This window comes from Periophthalmus magnuspinnatus, chromosome 6, assembly GCF_009829125.3.
Source record: "Periophthalmus magnuspinnatus isolate fPerMag1 chromosome 6, fPerMag1.2.pri, whole genome shotgun sequence".
In the NCBI taxonomy this organism is placed as follows: Eukaryota; Metazoa; Chordata; class Actinopteri; order Gobiiformes; family Gobiidae; genus Periophthalmus; species Periophthalmus magnuspinnatus.
Genome location: NC_047131.1, coordinates 7,980,337 through 8,003,563, shown reverse-complemented (window position 1 = coordinate 8,003,563; position 23,227 = coordinate 7,980,337). Strand labels below are relative to the sequence as shown.

General features: G+C 40.6%; 1 protein-coding gene across 1 annotated transcript; it reads left to right on the top strand.

Moving 5' to 3' along the window:
* The first annotated feature begins 1,670 nt into the window (after window positions 1-1,670).
* On the top strand, window positions 1,671-22,913 carry LOC117372288 (activating molecule in BECN1-regulated autophagy protein 1B-like). The gene is given in 20 exon segments (XM_033968071.2): window positions 1,671-1,947; window positions 8,010-8,194; window positions 8,510-8,568; window positions 9,689-9,872; window positions 10,405-10,577; window positions 10,671-10,737; window positions 10,810-11,315; window positions 11,317-12,009; window positions 12,142-12,228; window positions 12,298-12,483; window positions 12,893-12,973; window positions 13,358-13,458; window positions 13,920-14,030; window positions 15,030-15,218; window positions 15,849-16,003; window positions 16,353-16,492; window positions 18,147-18,251; window positions 18,877-19,061; window positions 19,796-19,906; window positions 21,747-22,913. Coding segments are annotated over 19 exon segments (4,089 nt in total). The 5' UTR covers window positions 1,671-1,947; window positions 8,010-8,062; the 3' UTR covers window positions 22,571-22,913.
* Window positions 22,914-23,227: the final 314 nt, after the last annotated feature.

Below are 23,227 nucleotides of genomic sequence, written 5' to 3'. Positions count from 1 at the left end.
CTGGAGAAGGTCACCTGCATGATTCCATGGAAACAGAAAGTAAAAAACATACTTTGGAACATTGTCCATAGAGATAAATGAGTCTGAGTCAGCCATACTGTGCAAAACTATAGACAAAGGATCAACATTTCCATGGAAACAAGCGCACATGGAGAGTCAAGTTTGTGGAGATGCAAGCCTGCTCATAGTATGGACACAGGAAGGACATTTTTCAATATGAAAAACTTAATTTCACACATTTACATATGTTTTTAATATAAAACTGGTTTGTTGTTGTTCAAAACATCCATCTTGAACCAACCCTTTGTCATGGCCTTATTAAAGCAGATACAGTGTAAATATGTAAGTAATGTCCTTGTAACATTTCTATACAGATCAATATTTGTTTTATTCACAAAGATGATATTGAACTGACGGCGAAGTGTTTCTTTGGTGTACAGTGTATTACACGTAACTTTATGTACTTGTTTCTGTATATATTTCAGTGTTTGTATTGAGCTGTGTTGTGTCTTGAAAAATAAAATACAGCTATTATTTTATAACTGGTACTGGGTAATTTGAGCTTTCTGAACTTGCCTACAGCTACAACAGTGCTTCCCAACCAGAATGAGTGAGTTAAAGAGGAAAAACTGAATAGTAATTGGATACAAAAATGACTTTGTAGTAAATGTATTATCATTAAGAGGGTTTAATATGAAGATTTTGGGCATCCTTAAAACTATATAGTACAATAGAAATGACTGACAATAACGGATTTATACATGTGACAATTTGAGGAACTGAGCTTTCACCATCAATGCCCTAACCCTCTGGAACTCTCTCCCTCTTCTCATCAGAAACTCACAAAACACTTTCAAAAAACAGCTCAAAACTCATCTATTCCTCATAGCCCACAAAGGGCTATTTCCTCACTACTTGTTTTGTCTGTCCTGTCCTTGTTTTGTGTTACACTATTGTGAAGCATCCTTGAGTTACCCTGAAAAGTTCTATATAAAACCAATGTATTATTACTATTAAACTTACAAAAACATAATAATAATGATGATGATAATAATAATAATAATAATAATAATAATAATAATAATAATAATAATAATAATAATTATTATTATTATTATTATTATTATTATTATTATTATTAGTAGTAGTAGTAGTAGTAGTAGTAGTAGTAGTAGTAGTAGTAGCAGTATTAGTATTAGTTTATTAATTAAATATATTTTTATGTAATTTAATACTTTAATACTCCCAATACATAAATCCCAATACATAAATCAAGCTTATTTTGTCTGTCTTCTGTTATTAATATTGTATCTATTTCTGATTATTAGAAAGTTTGATTATTATTGATTTAAGTGATGGGGACGGAACTGGCCTTTGTATTATGTGCGACACTTCTATCCAAAAATCCATCCAAAACTGCACAGTTATTTCTCCTGCCAGACTTAAAAATCAATACAAGATCAGATCCGTTTTCACTCTGCTTAACATATTTCACTACCATTCCTGTCATATTAAACCAAATGAAACATTTTCACGGGTTATGTTAACATGTTCTAGTTAAATAATTTGTTAAATATGTAGTTATTTTGTTTCCTTGAATGAATACGTTCGGTTTTAATAGTTCGACTTTTTGCCATCGGCGCTCTGCTGATAAGCCTGAGCCGAGCTAGCGGTGGCGTTAGCGGCTAGTTTCACAGCAGCTGAACCTCTTGAACCAATGCCTTAGAAAAGAGTGAATAATCTGCCTCCCTTGGATTATATGAATGTTGTCCATTGGTATATGTGGACGCTATTCTTTTACTGTCACGGATAATCACCGATGTTAGCGTTGGATAGAGCTTTAAATTCGCGGTGGCCACATTTTCCGTGTTTGGCCGTGCTAGTTAGCCTGTTAGCATAGTTAGCTGATAATGGCAGCTCAGTGGGGGAGCGATTCCAAAAAACAAGGTAGGCCTTTCATTTTGGTTCGGATCTTACATTTTACCCCGTTAGGGTGCATCCAAACATTATCTTTACATCAGATATGATTTATAGCGCTTGTGTTGTTAAAACAGTCCAAATATCACATTTCGTAGTGGCGAAATTTGACTGGCAGCGGGCTATATCCGGAATGGGCTAAATTAGCTTGTAGGTTGGGTTAGCTTCCTCAGATTGAAAATGGAAGCTGTCTGTGCCAAATTTAACATCTCGGTGAAGTGTGAAGGGTGTGAAAGCAACTGACGTTTTTCTCATGTCTGTTTTGGTGTTAAATTTCTTTTCCAAACCATAAAATCTACCACTAACCAGGGACACTGATGCCAAATTGAATGATGAATGTTCAGTCTTGTCTCATTGAGATATCACCGTCATTTTGCCAACTTCTGATGTTTATTTTGGCGTTGTTCGAGTTTTATATGCATTTATCTAATTTTCTGTAGCGTTAGATTAGCTGGATATGCTCGAACCATCCTGAAACTGATTGTAGCTTATTTCAAGTTGTGTCCTTTTGTCAGTGATAAATGGCAATGTTATATGGAGTACACTCCTAATTTTGAATGTTATGCAACTACTATGTTCTAATGATGTATTTTGAACTTGACTAATTGTAGAAGTGTCTCTTGGGTATTGTCTTTGCTTCTCTTATGTCTGCAATACCTTATCATGGTTTGGCCCCTATTATTATCAGTAGTTACATGGTGTGTTTTAAATATTATTATTTGGCTAATCCCAAGATGTTTTAACGAATGCTTTTCTTGTGTTTAAAGTACAGGGCGGTAGTACTAGTAGATCAAAAGTGAAGATCAGCTGCTCATTGAAACGAGATACTCATTTAAGTATTGAAACTGAAAAAACAACACATGGTTTAAATTGGAACTTTTTTTATCCATTTCATCTTGAGTTTTATCAGAACTAGTGTAAGACTACATGGCATAAACAAATACTATTATTTAGTGTTTCAAATAACAGATTGTGCAGTTAAAATTTGTTTATCAGAGCCTGTTTCCAGTATCCAGTCTGCTCTTTAGTATCTAAATTGAATTCAAATTTTAGTATTGTGACAGCGCTACTTGTGGTTGGAATATAGTTTTTTTCATTTGGGGTTTTAGCCTAACCTCAATTATAAATATTATTCTCAATTATTCTTAAGCATGTAAAGGAGGGATAGCTTTTAGATGAAGGCTGAAATATGAACTGTTAAACTAACACAATAATCCCATGCATTTCAAAACACGTTTGTGGAGGTCTAAACTACAAGGCCAGCAGGTTTTATACAAAATAATTAAGACCTAATGGAGAATATTTAGTAGAGCTGCAAGATTAATCGCTATTGAAATCTTAATTTAAATAAACACAGTAACCAAACTGCAAAGAATGCAGTTTTTGAAGTACCATAATTTCCTCTACAAACATTATTTTCAGTTTTTTTATGCAGAATAAGACATCTAATCCTGTAGTTTAGAGCTGTACTAACATGTTCTGAAAAGTGATTTGTGTATTAGTTTGTCAGCTCATTTTTGAACCTTTTTGTCAGTTCTCTAGATGATTTTAAAATGTGAACTTTGAGTAGAAGCCTATTAATAATACAAAAATCGAAAACTCATTGCAATTAAATATTTTTCCCCAAATTGTTCAGCCTGAATAGAAAAATGTACAATTGCAGTTTTCGAGTTGTATTATTTTTAAACATGTAAAGAAGTGATAGCTTTTAGTTGGAGGCTGAAATATGAACTGTTAAACACGTTTGTGGAACGTTTAAACTACAGGCTCAGTAGTTGAAGACCTCCTGAAGACTGGAGAGTATTTAGTTTTTAAACACTACAACAAGGACACTATACATTTTCTAAATAAAAAAAAAAAAATGTCAATAAGGCTATAAATGTAGAAACTTTTTATATACAGCCATTATCTGTAATGTCTTCTGTAAATGCTTGATGTTTAGTTGATTAATCGGTTGATGGTGTCTTGTATAGTTGACTAATAATTTTATTCAGATTATAAGGATTTATTTGGGACAACAGCAGCAAGGTGAAGTGAGTGAGTTAGCTGAAGACTTTGTATTTTTTGGTATTTATATGTAGAGCCTTAAATCTCAAGCACAGGCTGATGTTTAGTTTTGGCCAACCTGCTGCCTAAAGAGTACACATAAAGCTCCATTTGACCACTTAAATATAAAGAAAAGCTACAAAGAAAAAACAGTACTACACAGCCCTTTATAAATTTGTGGTTTTAAAAACGTGTTGTGGGTGAGTTTGTAATAAATTTAAAATTTATTACAAAGTTGGCCCAACATGTCGGCCCAAAGAAATCGACAGAATTTATCAGTCATTGAGAATAGGCATTGGACATGGAAAAAAAAGACATTGATCTGTATTTATACATAAAAAGGCAGATTAAACTCATGTTTCACTCTTTATTAGGCATGGGCTGATATAGGCTATTATTATTTTAATTAATTAATTTATTAATTTATGAGCCTATACCAATATTTAACCTGCTGCTGTGGCCCAAAAAAAATTGCAGATACCAACAGTTTTTAAAATGTTTTAATCTCCATAGTGAGTATGTATGTTAATTTGAAGATCCCAAATAATAACATTTATTTACTTGGGATATAAAATTATTAGGATGTTTGAGGCATATAAAACTCTTCTGTTTCCATTTTCACCGTCAGTGTGTTCACACATCGAGAATGGGACAGTTCAAAAATACTGCATCGCATATGGGCTGATACTGATTTAAAAGAATCTGTCGATATTGGCTGAAACCAGAACTGATAGGTGACCTCTCCCTATTCTTTATGCAAATACATAGTTTCCTAATACTTTTTTTTGATAATTTTTTGTTTTTGCATGAACTCCACATGCAGGTGTATCCTTGTCATTGCAGTTTGTTTCAGATACATAAAGATATGGAATAGCTTTGAGAGTTTTTGCCATGTGCTCTTCTTAGTTGTGTAATCGATCAGCAGGACGTGTCTTTAGACTACTATGGCCCTCGTCTTACTTAAGCCTCTTTATAAAAGCTTGTGTTTGTGCTTGGATTCCTCCCTGTTTACATGTGGACAGAGCTGCGGTTTCCGCTTTGGTTGTGACATTCTTGATTTCTTGGTTCCTTTTGGGCGTGATCCTCAAATTAGCCTTGGCTAATCTCTCACTCGGGCCATTTGAGGACAGCGATTACCATCTGATCCACTATAATCATGCATTGTTTACGCACGAGCCAATTCAATTCAGTTCAAGTTTGTTTATATAGCACATTTAAAGGCACTTCAGCTGACCAAAGTGCTTCACATAAAAGTCAACAAAAAACAAATAAACAGATAATATACAGATGATATCGGATATTGCACAGACACTGACTCCAGGCCCAGAAACAGTTTTATTTTATAGCACTGTCATAAGGCCTGGGTGTGATAGGACAAAACATAATCACATTTCTCCCTCATTTTCTTCATTGTAGTTTTACATTTTATTTAGTTTTATTCAAAATTTTATTTTGTCTTATTAAAGCCACAGTAAGTAACCTTTTAGCCAAAAAACTAAAACAAATAATGTGTTTTTATTGCACTGAAAAACTTTAAAAAAAACATTCATCTTTGCTGTGAGCGGGCTTGCATCTCCACAGGTCTGACTCTTATTTGGAGAAGGCCTGCTTCCTTCTAATTTTTGTTCTTTTGGCAATAATCACCTCCTGGAGCAGGGAAAATGGTCTTACGTTGAACATCTCAAAGACCAAGGAGATGATCATTGACTTTGGTAGGAAGCCCGCCCACCAACCAGTGATCATTGACGAAGAAAGGATCGAGGTGGTTGACACCTATAAGTACTTGGGTGTGCACCTTGACCACAAACTGGACTGGTCAGAGCAGGCTCGGGCTCTGTATAGGAAAGGACAGAGTAGGCTGTTTTTCCTAAGAAAGCTTAGGTCCTTTGATGTGTGTGCTGACATGTTGTTCCTCTTCTATCAGTCTGTTGTGGCAAGTGCTGTCTTCTATGGTGTTGTCTGTTGGGGTGGCAGTATAACCACAAGGGATTGCAATCGTTTGGACAGACTGATAAAGAAGTGTGCATCTGTAATCGGGAGGAGGGTGGACTCTGTGGGAGCTGTGGTTGAGAAGAGGATGAGGGCTTTAATGCAGGGCATCCTGGACAATTCCAGACATCCCTTGCATGACACTATGTCTGCACGGAGAAGCACACGGAGTAACAGGTTCCTCTCACTGAGCTGCAGAACAGTGCGCTTTTCGAGGTCGTTTGTCCCTTCAGCTATCAGGCTGTTTAACAGATCTGCCTGATAGGAACTGTAATTTCTATATGACGAGTACTATATACTATTGATAGTAATATTTTATTGTTTCTACTGTTATTATTGTGTATGTTTGTGCAAGTGTGTGTTTGCTGCTGGACACCTGAATTTCTCCCTTGGAGATTAATAAAGTTTTTATCTATCTATCTATCTATCTATCTATCTATCTATCTATCTATCTATCTATCTATCTATCTATCTATCTATCTATCTATCTATCTATCTAATCTTCCACAGTATGTCATAAAACATGTCTATCTCCACGGACAATTTTATAGTTTTGGTTCTTTCTATTTCTATGGAATCATGCAGGTGAAGAAAGTTACATACTGTAGCTTTAAAAACAAATAAAAATGGCCTTTGATATTTTACAAACAAAAACAATACAGACTTCAGAATCATTGCCATTTCACACAAAAAAGGGTGAAATTCCATCAGTATTAGTGAAAGTAAAAAAGTGCTTCTGTAAAATGGTGCAGCATGAAACTTTGAAAAATAATCCTCAAAAACAAAATGCTGAATAAATTAATATTAGTCTTTAGGCCACGATGGTTACTACAGCGACTTATCATTCAACATGTGACAATTTTGCCAGTTTTTTTAAAGAATATTGTAGACTACTTTTGTGGATGATTCTGGTTTATGGTTTGGTTTCAGTATTATCATTTCTCTATATTCTTTTATATTTACAGCAATATGTCGCTCTTCAAAATGTGTTATCATGACAGGACGATTAGTCTTATGTTATCAACATGAGAGCTGCAACTATTTCTCATTAAAAATCACATTCATCTTATTGTCTCATTTTGCATTAAAAACGCTGCTGTTTTTGTCATAAAACATGTTTTCGAGCTGATGACGTGTGTTTAAACTGGGCTTGTGCAATTAATCACATGTTATAATGGCCAGTGATCAGCTCGGGTCTTTTAAATGGAAACGTCCAAAGCCACAGAAAAAACATTTGTTTGGAGTGTGACTTAACTTCTGTCACAGCAGTACATTGCTCAACTCTTGTTTGTTTTTCTTGTTTAGTTCCTGGTTTAGTCCCCAGTTTTACTGTTCGGGTCCTGGTTGGGTCCTGTCTTGGTCTTGGTTCGATCCTGGATTAGTCCCCTGGTTTAGCCTGGTTTTGTTTTCTTGTCGATGTTGGAGGTCGCAGTGACCCAGAGGCAGCTCCTGTTTTAGACTCTCTTATCTGCAGAAAGACCCAGGGACTTTAGGGACAGAAGCAGAAGGGGTTCAGTCACAAGACTAATTTTAAACGTATTTTCCTCATGGTGGTATTGTACAAAGGCACATTTTGTTAAATTATAAATAATTCATATTGATTGAATTTGTAGGGCTGCATCAATAATTTTAGTAAAAGCAATTTTTATTTCTTTTGAATAATAATAAGAAAAATAAATAAATTCAAAACCCAACCAAATCCATGATTTGCTTGTCCTGTCAGTTTTTTGTGTTAAATGGTACAAATCTACAAAAGTCTATATTGTGAATGCTCATTAATCAATACTAAAAGTCTTTTAGTTTTGAAGAGACCAAATAAAATAAAATCAAAAATCCATCAATATGAGAAATCGCCATTAGGTTTCCATGTCACCAGCTCTATTACTATGGCAACTATCCCAATTTTTCATAATTCTGAAACCTATGGATGTATATATTTATCTATTTGTCTATCTCACTGATATCTCCACTGATGTTCCTCTCCCTTTTCACCTCAGCCTAGAGGCGGTGGAGGGGAGGGCGCGGCTGGAGCAGGACTGACCCACTCAAGATGGCGTCGCGTCAGAGGAACTCTGTGCGGATCCTGTCAAACAGAGAGCGAGGCTCCCAGACGCGAGGCTCCCAGAGGCTGCTGCAGCTGCTCGTGGAGGAGAAGGTCCGATGGATGAAATGGCAGAGTCAGGTTTGTATCAGAGCTCAGGGAAGATAATGTAATAAAATTATGCATTTATTATTGCCCAGGTGATAAAAAGAGGTCAAACTTTGGGCTCAAAATGAACTGTTTACATGGTAGTACGTGTCCTCTACTGTAGAAGGTTCTCCGCCCATTAATTGGTATATTGTATGAACGTGTAGCGAAAACAATGGGGATTTGACGATTCTCAAAATACTACTGACTCTGATTCTGGTGTTGATACATCTGTTTTAAACTATAATATGAACTAAAAATCAGATTTCCCCCCATATAATTAATTTTCACATTTTCTGCCTGTGACAGAAAGTGGAGCTGCCGGACAGCCCTCGCTCCACCTTCCTGCTGGCCTTCAGCCCCGACAGGTAACGCTCTGACAGAAACACACACATTCTGGGTTTCCATACTTTTTGGGGACATCACACTAGCGGATCTTAACTTTATATTTGGGCCAGTAGTGACTGTAGTAGTTTAAAGTTCCTGTAGCCGATGTATTTGTCTTGCCCCATGTTACGTGCCAGTTGGTCCAGGGGTGGTGGCACGCAACGAGTTGATGTTAAAAAAGTGTGGAACAAGAGTGAGAGCGTGGAGACAGGTCAAACGGTCTTAAAGTAAATGTATTATTACAAACGTGCTCAAAAGGGTGTACAAAGTAAATTTAGATAATACAAAAATAAAATACAAATAGTTCACAGAAAAATGCTGCAGCGGAGGACCCACTGGTCGCTGGTGGGGTGCGCAGCTCCGGGCTATTATATCCTGCGCTGATTTCTGAGTCGCTCCAGGTGTGCTCAGCTGGGGGGTGGATCTGGGAAAATGAGAGGCAAGGCCAAAAAACTGACTAGTCCGTAACACCCCACTACAGATGTGTTGTATTGTAAAGGCAGCTCTCGAGGTAAAAATAAATGTGCTGTGTGCTGTCTGTATTTATCCAACAATAAAACACTTTATAATTAATCATGAAGTGCAAGTTAGCATGCTAGTTGTTGTTGGCTTTATTGCCCCGGCAAAACTCTCCTTTGGACTTGTGAAACGCTCTTATAAGCACATTGCGGTGACTAACTAGGATGCTTGGAATAGGTAAGGTATAACCACTGCAAATGTGTTCACCAAAATTGTTGGTTGGTTTGCTTCGGTTTGAATCTAGTAAAATAAGAATTAATGTTAGGCAAACATGTGTGTCTGCTTTAGGAATGAGACCTTGAAATAATCTCGATGATGAATTTAAGTTAATTCAAACTGTCAATCTGTTCAAATTCAAAACAACTTTAAAACTTAGTTAATTTACAACATTAGACATAGATGTCTTGGCTCATAAACCTACAACAATGTATAAAATAAATCTTTTTGTGGTTGCCATCAATACACATAGAAAATGTATTATTTTGTTTTGCTTAAAACATTTTTTTTTAAAGTAACTACCAAAATAAAGTTTATTCATTCAACTTCATTTATTCATTCAACTGTCATCTGTGTGATCCGTAGGACCCTCATGGCCTCAACTCATGTGAACCACAACATTTACATCACTGAGGTGAAGACAGGGAAGTGTCTGCATTCTCTGGTGGGACATCGCAGGACGCCCTGGTGCGTGACTTTTCACCCAACCATCCCCGGGCTTGTGGCCTCGGGCTGCCTGGACGGGGAGGTGCGCATCTGGGACCTGCATGTAAGTCCTCTTTTAATACCACTAAAAACTACTTTCTAATACCAAGAATTTTAAAGTGTTTATGACAGGTTTGTATCATTCTCAAATTTTTGCTTATTTAAGCGGAATAATAACTCTTGTAAATGTAAATCATACTTACACCAATCAAGAAGTTTGTGAAGAAAAATTGAAAGAGTAGAAAAGTAGAGGGTTCTAAAACAAGGGAGAATTCTATGCAAAAGTTTGGCACAATTTACACAAACACATTTTTCTGATACTTTTAACATTATTTCAACAACATAAATGTGTTTGTTTTAAAAATTTTGTCAAGTAATAATTAAATAAATAAACAGTATACATTGGAGGAGTTTTTGCACAGTTAACGAAAGGGTTGGTAGGTAAAAGTTATGGAATTTTTAAACCTAAAAATGGCCAAATTGGGAAAAAGGTTTTTAGCAAAAATATAATGATCTAAACTGTGTTTTAGTAAAATGAGTGGTCTGACATTTCATGGACACTAAATTAAATGTGATCTAACCCTCCACTCTTTCAGGGCGGCAGTGAGAGCTGGTTCACGGAGAGTAACGTCGCCATCGCGTCTTTAGCCTTTCACCCCACGGCGCAGCTGCTGCTCATTGCCACCAACAACGAGCTGCATTTCTGGGACTGGAGCCGGCCCGAGCCCTTTGCCGCAGTGAAGACAGGCAGTGAGACGGAGCGCGTGCGGTACTACCACAACCACAACAATACTGCATAGAGAGACATCTACTGGACTTTAAAGGCACTGATGTAATATAACCTTGTGTGTGCGTGTTTCAGGTTGGTACGGTTCGATCCTCTGGGACACAACCTGCTCACAGCGATCGTGAATCCATCCAATCAGCCGGTGAGTGTTTGTGCAGTTTTAAGTCAGTTTAACTTGATCTGACCCGTGGTATAACCCTGTGTCTGTGCTCAGAGCGAGGATGACTCGGAGGTTCCCATGGACAGTGTGGAGATGCCTCACTTTCGTCAGCGTTCTTTTCTGCCATCGCAGCCTGTGCGTCGCACACCCATCCTCCATAACTTCCTGCATATCCTGTCGTCACGGTCTCCGGCTCAGGGCTCGGAGCAGCAGCGCCCCCTGGGGGAGGGGCCCTCTGGTGACTCTGCTCTGCCCCAGTTCTCCTCAGAGCGTGGGCCGTTTCCTGGCTGCACACAGCACCTGGGCCTGGTGTGTCTGTGCAGCCGCTGTGCTACAGGTCGCCCCTCTTTGGCCCCAGAGCCCTCGGGGACCCACCCTGAGCCCCCCTCCTCTTTCTCCTCTGCCCGCACCGAGCCGCGCCCTCTGCCCGAGCGGCCCTCTGCCTTTACCAGTGTTTACTACAGCGGCGCAGGTCTGTCCAGCCTGCCTCCCACGCTGCCCCCAACCCCAGGACTGGAGCCCTCCAGAGGCCCTCCAGAGTGGCCTCGTGGACCCCTGCTGCCCCCCCCGCACCTCCACCTCCTCCTCCGTCAGCCTGCTCTCCGCCCTGCGACAGGACGGACGCTCATACTACACCTCTGCCAATGAGGGCCGTGAGAGGGACACAGGCACCAGCAGCGGGCACCACCCATTCTGGGAGGGCGCACGGAGCTCCGCCTCCTTCAGGAATGTGCTTCAGTGTAACTTGAGCCGCTATTTCATGGAGTTCGACCGCATGTCTGAGCTGGACCCTCCGAACCAGGAGCTGCTGAACAATAACCTGGAACCGGAGCGTCCTGGGCCCTCTGCCCCAACCATCATCCACTACCAACCCCCTGCGCCTCCTCCACCCCCCCCCTCTGAGGGCACCTCTGCTCCTGGGGCCAGGGGGCATCTGAACCGCTGTAGAGCCTGCCACAACCTGCTTACCTTCAACCACGACTCGCAGCGCTGGGAGAGGACCGCACCCACTGCCTCCACCTCGGCCACGCCCCTCGACGCTCCCTCGTCGTCATGGAGACCAGAGGAGGGTTCAGAGCGGCGCCCGGAGCCAGAGCAACCCCCTGCCCCCCCTCCCCAGGAGCAGACTGTGGGCCTTGTCTATAACCAGGACACTGCACAGTGGGAGAGGGTCTATCGCCAAACCTCCAGAGAGCAAGAGGCCTTAAGCCAAGAGGTGCCTGTGGACCCGCCCGATGAGGACTCGCTCAGACGGTACGGTCTGAACCTGGGTTTTGTCAGGTCTTTGCTCTGGACCAGGTCTTTGGTCTCTGGTCTTAGATTTGGTCTTAGATCAGGTCTTAAACGCTCTATCTCTCAGTCTGACCCAGGTCTGTGTCTTCTCAGGCGGCTGCTCGAGTCCTCGCTCTTGTCTTTGTCCCGATACGACATGACGGGCTCCAGGGACCACCCCATCTACCCCGACCCTGCCAGGTATCACCAGACTCCACACAGTAAAGTACAGGTAAAACTATCCTTTGACCTTTGACCTCTGCCCCCCAGACTGTCCCCGGCCGCATACTACGCTCAAAGGATGATCCAGTATTTGTCTCGGCGCGACAGCATTCGGCAGCGCTCACTCCGGTACCAGCAGAACCGGCTCCGGGCCATGTCCTCCTCAGCAGACAATCCCCAGAATAACTCCTCCGGATCTATGGACAACAGTGATGTGGACTTTGAAGAGCTTGAGTGAGTCCTGCACAAGGTTTAGAATAAATATAGGCTTTCCTGATAGGAAAAACGAAGGGTGCGTTCACACTGGTCCTGGCTTGGTTCTGGTTTGAGTACTGATGTAGATTTGGCCTAGTCCCGGCCTAGTCCCGGCCTAGTCCCGGCCTAGTCCCGGCCTAGTCCCGGCCTAGTCCCGGCCTAGTCCCGGGATTTTTTTTTTCTTTGTATTTAAAGCCCAAAATGTAAAAGGAAAAAAAAATGGGAAGAACAAGCTGACTGAAAGATGTGTTACTTCCATGTAGATTATTTCAATTGTTGATTTTGCACACTTCTGATGAGGTATTATTATTTTATTGTACTTTTAGTCATGCTTACATTGTTTCCTTTTTTTAAATTTCTTTTGAGCCTAAAGTCTTTTTTCCTTCAGTGACAATGGAGACCGAGCGAGACACAGGACGCCTCGAAACGCCCGAATGTCTGCACCTTCGCTCGGACGATTTGTCCCACGGTGAGACTCCTGTTCTTTTTCATCTGTACTGTCCATCAGAGGACGGTGCTGGGATTCATAGAATCTGTGTGATGGACCCCATTCCATAAGCTTTACAGCTTCTTGGGGTTCCATGTGTTTCACAGGGTCATTTATATATTTCACATGTAAACAGAAATATGTGAACAATATACATTTCTGTGTGTTGCATGTAAACGCTGAGTGTGTAGATGTGTATGTTGCTACATTTGTGTGCATGTATGTGCCCTACATACGTTGACCATTGTGAAAATAAAGTTGAATTGAATTTGTTACAGTCGTAACTTTCATTTTACATCTTATCCATCTTGGCCCCATTGTAATCTACACTTTATTGGTTAAACTATTATCTTGTGTTTTTCCTAGGCGTTTCCTCCTCCCCGAGTACTTACCCTACGCTGGAATCTTCCACGAGAGAGGGCAGCCTGGTCTGGCCACTCATTCCTCCGTCAACAGGGTCCTGGCTGGTGCGAACGATTCAGATAATGCAACATCCCTAACCCTACAAAAGATTGATCACTGCATATTAACCTCTTCAGCTCAGCGTTACTCATGCTGACAAAGCATATACTTTTATTCATAGTTGTCATTTTTTTATTTGTCTATTTAAAAACAAACTTACTAACAGTTATGTGAACCAATAAAAACTAAACAAAAATGAAAGAAGGGACAAGTGGAAAGCAGATCCAAGCACCCAATCCAATCAATTTTACAGTATTCCTTTTCAGTGAACCAATCAACCAGTATCTGATTTATAAGAGGATATTCAAGATCTCTTCCACATCTGAGTGATGTCCATCACAGGTGGTAGTGATTGGATCGTAATAGAATTTGCAGATACACAGCACATCACATCCCCAGATCTCCAGGCCCTGGTTTTCCAGAGTGTTTTTTACATTACTGTTGACTAACTGAATCTTTTATGCAGGAGCTTCTATTGGAGACGGGCAGTCGGCTGTGGCCAGTAACATCGCCAACACCACCTACAGGCTGCAGTGGTGGGACTTCACCAAGTTTGACCTCCCAGAAATCAGCAACGGTACAAAAGAATGGGCACTAACCAGATTTCAACCAGTGACCAAAACTCAGGAGAATCTAGGCAGTTATTGAAATTAAGATGGCATTTCTATTGGCGCAAAGTTATTTAGTGCCAGGGCTAACTAGACTTAAAGTGTCTGTTGTTTCCTCATTGCAAACATACCTGCAGTTGTGTTTTGTTTCGTTCACACATGTTTAATACACAAACGCTGCACAGTTCTTTTTTCAGACTTAAAACACTCTGTTCCACCTTGTGATGTCATATGGTAATACAGGAAGCCCCCCACTGTGTTTTTAAATTCCACACACCTTCACCAGACTCATTTGGATGGTTTAACCCTGGAATTGCCAATCTCTACTGAACAAAATATAGTTGTTCACTTGAAAACTACTACTTCATGACATCACAAGGTGGAACAGAGCATTTTGAGCTTTGGAGGTGTAGACAGACTAGTAATAAAGGATTACTCAAACTAAACAAAACACAACTTCAGGTGTTTGTGAGGAGGTAACAACATTATAACATGGCTTAAAGCTCACAAGATTCAGTTTTGCAATGTCGAAACTGAATGCTGGACCTTTAACTATGTAACATTTCTGAAAGGTCCACTTCTTGTTTCCATGGAGATGTTATTGATTTGCCTAGAATGTTCCATAGAGTGGCATTAAACGTATCCATGCCCGTGAAGACCAGCAGGCTCAACTCCACCAGACCAAGTTACATGAGTCATGTCTGTGGAGAGGCGACCCCACTCACAGTAACGATGCACATTCTTCAAGGCAATAAAAACACCTTCACTTTTAAACATAGTAATTCAATGAAAATAGTGGCAATAAAATGTTTCTGCATCTCGTTTGCATATTCAAATTGTGTAGCTCAAATTGGGTTAATATTATTAATTTTATTTAATATCACTTTGTCTATTTTTATCTGTTGTCTATTTTAAAACAAGACAAATATTTTCCTATTAACATGTCTGTGTATTTTGTCCCTCCTCAGCCTCCGTAAACGTTTTGGTGCCAAACTGTAAGATCTATAACGATGCGAGCTGTGACATCTCGGCAGACGGTCAGCTCCTCGCTGTGTTTATTCCGAGCAGCCAGCGCGGTTTTCCGGATGAGGGAATCCTGGCCATCTACTCTCTCGCACCACACAACCTCGGAGAGATGCTCTACACCAAGAGATTCGGTACAATGTCAAACTACATTACCCATGATGCACCAGGTATTATTGTAGTTCAGTAAGGCCTGTGGCCTGCGGGTTCTGTTCAATGTTATTGCAGTGTGAGGAACGGAGCCTTGTGTTGTTCGCTGGTCATCCTGCCTAATTTTGTGTGTATGAGTACTGTGTGCGTTTATATGATATAACCACGCACACACACGTACCAAAGCACATGCAACTACCTGTGTAATAATCATTCGCTCGATGTACACTTCAGGGATATTTATTTAGGATGAGGGAGGAGGTGACAAGTGGAGTTTGCCTGTTCCTTCTGACCGAGGACAACTCAGTTGAAGATGGATCAGTAATCAGTGCATGTCCGATGCATGAAGTAGCACTTTCTGGTAGTTTAAATTGAGTCAAACTCATTTAACAAAATAAAGGTGTTAATTATTTTCAGTAGTCTAATAACTATTGTGGAATTTAGACAAGTTTTAGATGTTATGGTTGCTAGGTAACAGAAATGACATTACACCTACATTTCATGTATTTGCAGCCCATGTCGAACCTGAAAGTAAAATTTTAAACTTAACCAAAATTGTTGAAATACTGCATCCTTTACTCTTTTGAAATAATCCATGTTCTTCTTTCTCCCAGGCCCTAATGCGATCTCCGTCAGCCTGTCTCCTATGGGCTGTTACGTGATGGTGGGTCTGGCCTCCCGCAGGATCCTGCTGCCTCCCACCACCGACCACATGGTGGCGCAAGTGTTCCGCCTGCAGCAGCCGCACGGAGGAGAGACTTCCATCAGGGTCAGACACAGAGACTTTACTGTGCTTGTGGGGTGGATGGGTGTTTATAATTGGAGTTGTGTGATATAATATAAAAGATCAGTTTAATTCCTCACATTGATTAATCATAATTTTTATTCATTTTATCTAATCAAAATCAAATATAAATTGCTTGCAATATTAATTTCTTGAACATAAACAAAATGTTTAACCAGTATCATTTAACACAAAGTCTTCTGTCTGCTCCACACCACCACCACATGCTTTTACTGACAGAGGATTGACTGTAGACCACACCATTATAAAAGACTGAATCACAAGTTTAATTAAAATGCTATGATATGAATCGGTTTGTTGTCTTGTTTTTCAGATGGTGTTTAATGTGGTTTACCCCATGGCTCCAGACCAGAGGCGTCACGTCAGTATAAACTCTGCTCGATGGCTGCCTGACCCTGGGATGGGCCTGGCCTATGGGACCAACAAAGGAGACCTGGTCATCTGTCGCCCTGTGTGAGTGCAGACAGGCGCGCAGACACGCGCGCAGACACGCGCGCAGACACGCGCGCAGACACGCGCGCAGACACGCGCGCAGACACGCGCGCAGACACGCGCGCAGACACGCGCGCAGACACGCGCGCAGACACGCGCGCAGACACGCGCGCAGACACGCGCGCAGACACGCGCGCAGACACGCGCGCAGACACGCGCGCAGACACGCGCGCAGACACGCGCGCAGACACGCGCGCAGACACACGACACTGAAGCTTACTCAGTCAAGACATCAGGGTTGTTCTAGTTAATAGACATGCCTGCGCTCACTCGTGCCTGTCTTCTCCACACCTACGCTGCCACATTCCTCTGTTCTTCATGGTTTTTAAACTTCAAGGTTAAGTGATAGGACAGTAAAACAGGACAATATTGAGTGTTTTACGTATCTGTACCGCTGTCTGCAGAGCGCACCCCCACGTGCACCCCCACGTGCACATGTGTTCTCTCCTCACTGGCTGGGGAGGTGGGCGTGAGGTGCTCCGGGGCATGTCAAATTTTAGTTCAGTCTTGGCCCAATCCATTCAAGAATACAGTGATAAAAGCTGAAGTTCAGCGGTTTATTACGTTTATGTTGATATCTCATGTAAAAGTAAAGCCAAGTGCTCAAAATGACACTTTGCCTTCCCTTTTATCCGTCACAGCTTAAAATAATTTGTCCATGGCAGAATGTAATCTCTGCTTCCTTGTCACTTTTGATAGCATTAATTAAACTCCACTCTAATTCCTCTTCGTCACCTCCTCCTCTGAATGCTGTATTGTATTTTTCATTTCATCTGTTTGAGCGGCTCCATGTTGACAGTGATTTGATTACCCTAATGTCCATCACAACAGGAAGAGCCCTAATATCAACGGTCGTTTGTGGCGTTAACCGGATCGGCCCTCCTCTGCTTTCGAAGCTTCCTGTGTCCAACTCGATTACGTCTTAACACTGTGATTATGGATGTTTATGGATATTGTTCCTTCTTAAGAATCTGTACTTATAAGAAATTATATGCTGATGCCGGTTCTGTCATATTTATTTTATTTGTTGAGCCCAAATCTTGGCAAGTTTCACATAGCACGCTCCATAGATATGATCCTCCAGCTAAGGTAGCTCTGGCCAAGACTATTCTGGAAATGGGTTTGAGTGCTGTACGCCAACAGCTCAATGGTCCTGACAGGTTGCCCCAGTGGTTTTAAAGGATGGGGTAAATGAATTGAGGGATGTGTCAAATGCAGAGAATGAATTTTACTCGCAAGGGAACAAGGGAACAATAACCTTACCTATTATTTTCATTTGTGGTTCTACTAAGAAGTCGTAAATATTAAAATATGTTAATATTAATGCTTGAAATGCAGTAGTCGGCATGTAATTAATGTATTACTCAGCAGTCAAACAGATTTCAACCAAAACACAAAATATGTTCAGCTCCTCATGCATGGTTTTAACTTGAGGAATTTAACTGACTTAACTTGGAACTGTACAATCTAAATGTCCCAAAGTGCAAAGCGTACCAAGCCTTAGACACTCAGTCAATACACTCATACACTGTCTATGTATTATAAGATGCATAAATGGGTTCACTTTGTTTTTTTAAGGTTTTATTTTTTTTAAATTTGTGTCTTGTCTTTGTAGGTTTTATCGCAGTGACGGAGAGAGTCCAGCTGAGTCCAGTTCTGAGCCTCTGTTCAGTGTCAACAACAGTGGGACCAGTCGCACCAGAGGCACCGATCGCCCCGGGTGAGTGTGGATCAAATCTCTTTTACTCTCTCTCTGGTTCACCTCTTACCGTCTTTCTTTCCTCTTTCTTTCTTCTGGGTGAGTGCTGCACTATTTATTTATCTGAGGGACAAGTGTTAATCTTAGTTGTTAATAAAAAAATAAAAATAAAAAAAAAGTCCTCACTGTCTCAAATTGGAGATTCTGTCCAAAGCTCAGCCCACAAACCTATGTCATCCCCATTTCCCTGCATGGCATTTTTTCATAAATGTACAAAAGCAGGATATAAAACAATAGACTACAACTTGACAAACCTGATAGCATGTGCAGTAATTTTATTAGCGAGATGTATGCGTATATGTGTTATGATGGCACTTTGAAGGGGAACTGATGTAGGTAGAGACATAGCATCAAAAACAAAACTGAAACTTTATTAAACATGTTGATACATAATTTTTGGCTAACTTAGCATTTTCAAAATAAAAGGTAACAGTGATCTTAATATGTTATGTGTTAGCAGTTAATACCTCTCTTAAAGCTACATATTACATGTATATATTACACATTACATATAAAATATATAATGTGTAAAAATGTGTATTTTACAGTATTCAAATCTTGTTGATGTGGCGTTTTTTTGTTTCAGACCGACCCGCTCTGGTTGGAGGTTGGACCGGGACATGGGTCTAATGAATGCGATCGGTCTACAACCTCGAAACCCCGCCCCCTCAGTGACATCACAGGGCACTCAGACGCCAATCATCCAGCTCCAAAACGCAGAGACTCAAACTGAGAGAGAACCGGAGCCCAGCACCTCACACGCCGCGCTCAGTAAGAAAAATGGGCCCATGCAAAACTATACCCCTGTGTTCACCAATGATCACACCACTGACTAAAGCCATGATAAAGTGATAAACTGCAGGGTTGCTGTATTGTTTATTTAAAGCCAGTTCATTCAGTAAAAATCAGGTGTTCTTCAGTGACAACACAATTTAAAAGATAAAAAATACCAGTGTTGTCCATCCATCCATATGTCCAGAATGATGAAAAATAAGGACCATTGCCATAGCGAATAACAATTTGAAACACAATTTTATATCTTTGGAATGGGAAAATAACATGAGGCTAAACTGCAGATGACCAAAACAGATCCATTCCGTGTTTTCTTTCCCTTTTGCATTGTAGGTTATGATCACAGTTTGCCTTTAACACCAGATAAATTGTATTTATATATATATATATATATATATATATATATATATATATATATATATATATATATATATATATAATAATTACTAGTGACCAGTTAGCTCTGTGAAGAGGCAAGCTCCCACTATGTAAGGATGCTTATCAAGAGATGTTAGTGCAAGAAAAACATCTGTAATTAAATAAATTCATTCATTTGTGGGCAATATGTTACGCCTTTTGAAAAAGGCTTACCACAGTGAACAATGAGTCAATAAATTTCATTATAAAGCTACATTAAAAATCTTCACACTCCCTCCCTTTCTTGTCCCCCCACCCCTATCTCTCTCACTCTCTCCCTTTCTCCCTTTTTATAGATGTGTCTACAGATGCTCCCTCGACCAGTGCTGCTGCTCAGTCTTTTTCACTGGACTCTGGTTCGGAGGCATCTGTGGATGGGAACAACACCGCTGCTACCTCCAGCTCAGGTAACCATAGGCAGAGCGTGCCCAGAGGCAGAGCGTGCCCAGAGGCAGAGCGTGCCCAGAGGCAGAGCGTGCCCAGAGGCAGAGCGTGCCCAGAGGCAGAGCGTGCCCAGAGGCAGAGCGTGCCCAGAGGCAGAGCGTGCCCAGAGGCAGAGCGTGCCCAGAGGCAGAGCGTGCCCAGAGGCAGAGCGTGCCCAGAGGCAGAGCGTGCCCAGAGGCAGAGCGTGCCCAGAGGCAGAGCGTGCCCAGAGGCAGAGCGTGCCCAGAGGCAGAGCGTGCCCATTTTTCTGAAATATTTTAACCTAAATATAGTCTCCATAGTAAACCCTATAGAGTATAATATAATAATGTAGCCTGGTATAAACATGTACTGTATTGTAATAAAAATAATTATATTATATTAGGCATAATAATGTATATATGTATAATAATAATATCAACAATAATAATAATAAATATTATTATTACCATAAAAAAACAAATTAATTTGACACAATTCAGTAATAAAACAAGGGCTGTCTCCTTTCCAAGTGCTTTTCAGCTCTTGCCCTTGGCCCTTATTTTGAAGGGAAAGGCGGAGGGGCAGGGCTGAAGGGCTGTATCGCCATATTGTAAAATTATCCATGTATTTTATATCGCATGAAATTGTGAGACTGTAATTCCCAGCACTATACCATCATAATTTCCTCCACAAACAACCAAGTCTTATTCTGCATAAAAACTTTTAACCCTGTAGTTTAGATCTGAGTTCTGAAATATGATTCTTGTGTTAATTTGTTAGTTCATACTTCTTTTTGTCAATATTCCTGGATGCGTTTAAAATGTGAACTTTGAACAGAATCCTCTTAAATATTGTGATTGCGATTTGCTGTTTTGTCAGAAATAACAATTCGACATTTTTCCGAAATGGTCCAGCCCTACTGGGAAAAGTTTTTATTATTTAAACTTTTAAACTTGTAGGGGGAGCCACTGAGGAAAACTTTTTACTAATTTTAATGCCTTTCTTTGATTCACTAATTTTCATCACTAATCAATTTCAAATGGGCCTTTGAGTGAGGATGTGGAAAGCCATTTTCGAGATGACTCCGTTGATTCCCATTTCAAACTTGCTCAAGCAATTATGTAGCGTTAACAATTAGAAAGCTGAACAAGCATACAGCTAACAGTGGAGCAGGGATGGGCCCATAGGTTTTTTTGTTTTTTTTTTCAAGCCAATATCGGATCTTTGTCTTGCATCCATTTGAATTGAAGTATTGAAAATCAGATACTAATCGGTACTAAAACTAGTATCAAAACTAAAAACCCATTTGAACGGACATCGATACTAAAAACGGCACATTCACAGGACAGAAGTTAACCTTTCCTGGATAGCTTTAGAATGATCTTGAGTAATCCTGTCATGATAACAAATTATGTACGATATATATTTTATTAATTAACATAAACTGCAATAAATAAATGAAACATTTAATGAGTCATAGAATTTATTTCTTCAACCCTCAAATTTTATCATAGTACAGAAAAATAGCACAAAGTTCCCCACTAGTACAAAAAAAAAAAATAGTACTCAGAAAAATAAGTGTTCCATCTCACATGTATTGAATGATGATTTGATATATTTATTGTGACAGGCCTAACCTTAAGCTGTATAAGACACATAGACTAGTATTAACCCATGGACCGCTATGGAACCTACCTGGACACTGAGGGAGGTTTTTTTTAGTATTATGGTTTTTATAGTTAAATTTTGGCCATTAGATTATGATAAATTTTGCATCTCAATTTTCGATTACGCATGTCTGCATATACCAAGCTACATTACATTCTGTTTGTTTATTCTCAGGAGAGTCTTCAGAGCTGGTGTCGGGGGAGGACGCTCTAGCGCGTATCCGGCGTCTGATTGCGGAGGGCGGGATGACGGCTGTGGTCCAGCGCGAGCAGAGCACCACTATGGCCTCGATGGGCGGCTTCGGCAACAACATCATTGTGAGCCACCGAATCCACCGCGGCTCCCAGACAGCAACAGGACACGCCCCCTCAACGACAGGCCATACCCCCTCAACATCAAGCCACACCTCCTCGACAATGGGCCATGCTTCCTCAACACCAGACCACGCCCCTTCTACTTCTAGCTATGCCTCTTCTACTCTTGGCCACGGCCCTTCCACTTCCAGTCACACCCTTTCAACACCTGGCCACAACTCAACACCTGGCCATACCCCTTCAACTTCTTGCCATGCCTCTTCAACTACTGGCCACACCTGTTCAACTTCTAGCCACACCCCTTCCTCTTCTAGCCACTCCCCCTCCATGTCAAGCCACACACCCTCTACACCAACACATAGCCCCGCCCATTTAAACACGCGCCACACACCTTCAACTTCTGGCAGCCCTGCCCCCTCTTGCTCAAACTCCGCCCCTTCCTCTTCTATGGCGATTTCCTCTGTTTATACTTCTTCATCATCATCGTCATCTTTGCCCCGCCCCTTTTCCCAGTCTGACCAATCACAGTCAGCATGGGGGCCTCAGTCCTTGTTGTCATTGGAAGATGTATTCGAGGGACCCACCTCTTCTGCTTCTTCCTTGTCAAACTCCTCCCCTTCCTCCCAAAGCCCCGCCCCCAGCCCTGGTCCAAACTCATATCATGGCGACCCGTACAGTAGGTAGACCCAGAGAAAATGCCGAAAGAGACGCTCGAAATGGCGATTACGTTACAAAAGAATAAGCCTTATAATCCGGGGTTCCTACACAGATACACGGTTGGACACTTGATTTTAGCAGGTTCCAGGTAAAAAAAAAAAAGACTAAAAGTTTGGGGTCATTGTATTTATATATTTTTTGTAAATCATATGGTCAGCATTTTTGGTTACTTAATTCTGATTTTCTAGATCAATTTTTGGCTTTAGACATCTGCTTTTCAAAATGACAGATCTTAAAGGTGTACAGTGTAACTTTTCATTAAAGAGCGGATATGCCACCTGCCTGTTTCCATAGATATTTTATTCCTTTGTTGCCTGTTATTCCTTTTTTTTTTTTTTTTTTTTTTTTTTTTTTTTTGAGGATTTTTAATAAGAAGCTAACAAATATGTGGCATATTTGATTGGAAATAAGCTTACATGTTTTTTACAGTTTCAGGTTTTCCTAGCAATATGCCAATGTGTTTTTCTTGTATTTGAAAATTTGAGTTATTTCGATAGAGCAGTGGTTTAAAATTCCAATGGATATTTTCTGTTTTTTTTGGTTGTTTTTTTTTTTCATGGACCCATCTTGCAAAATTGATCTAAAAAAAACAAAACAACATTAAATGAAAGGATTATGTTAATT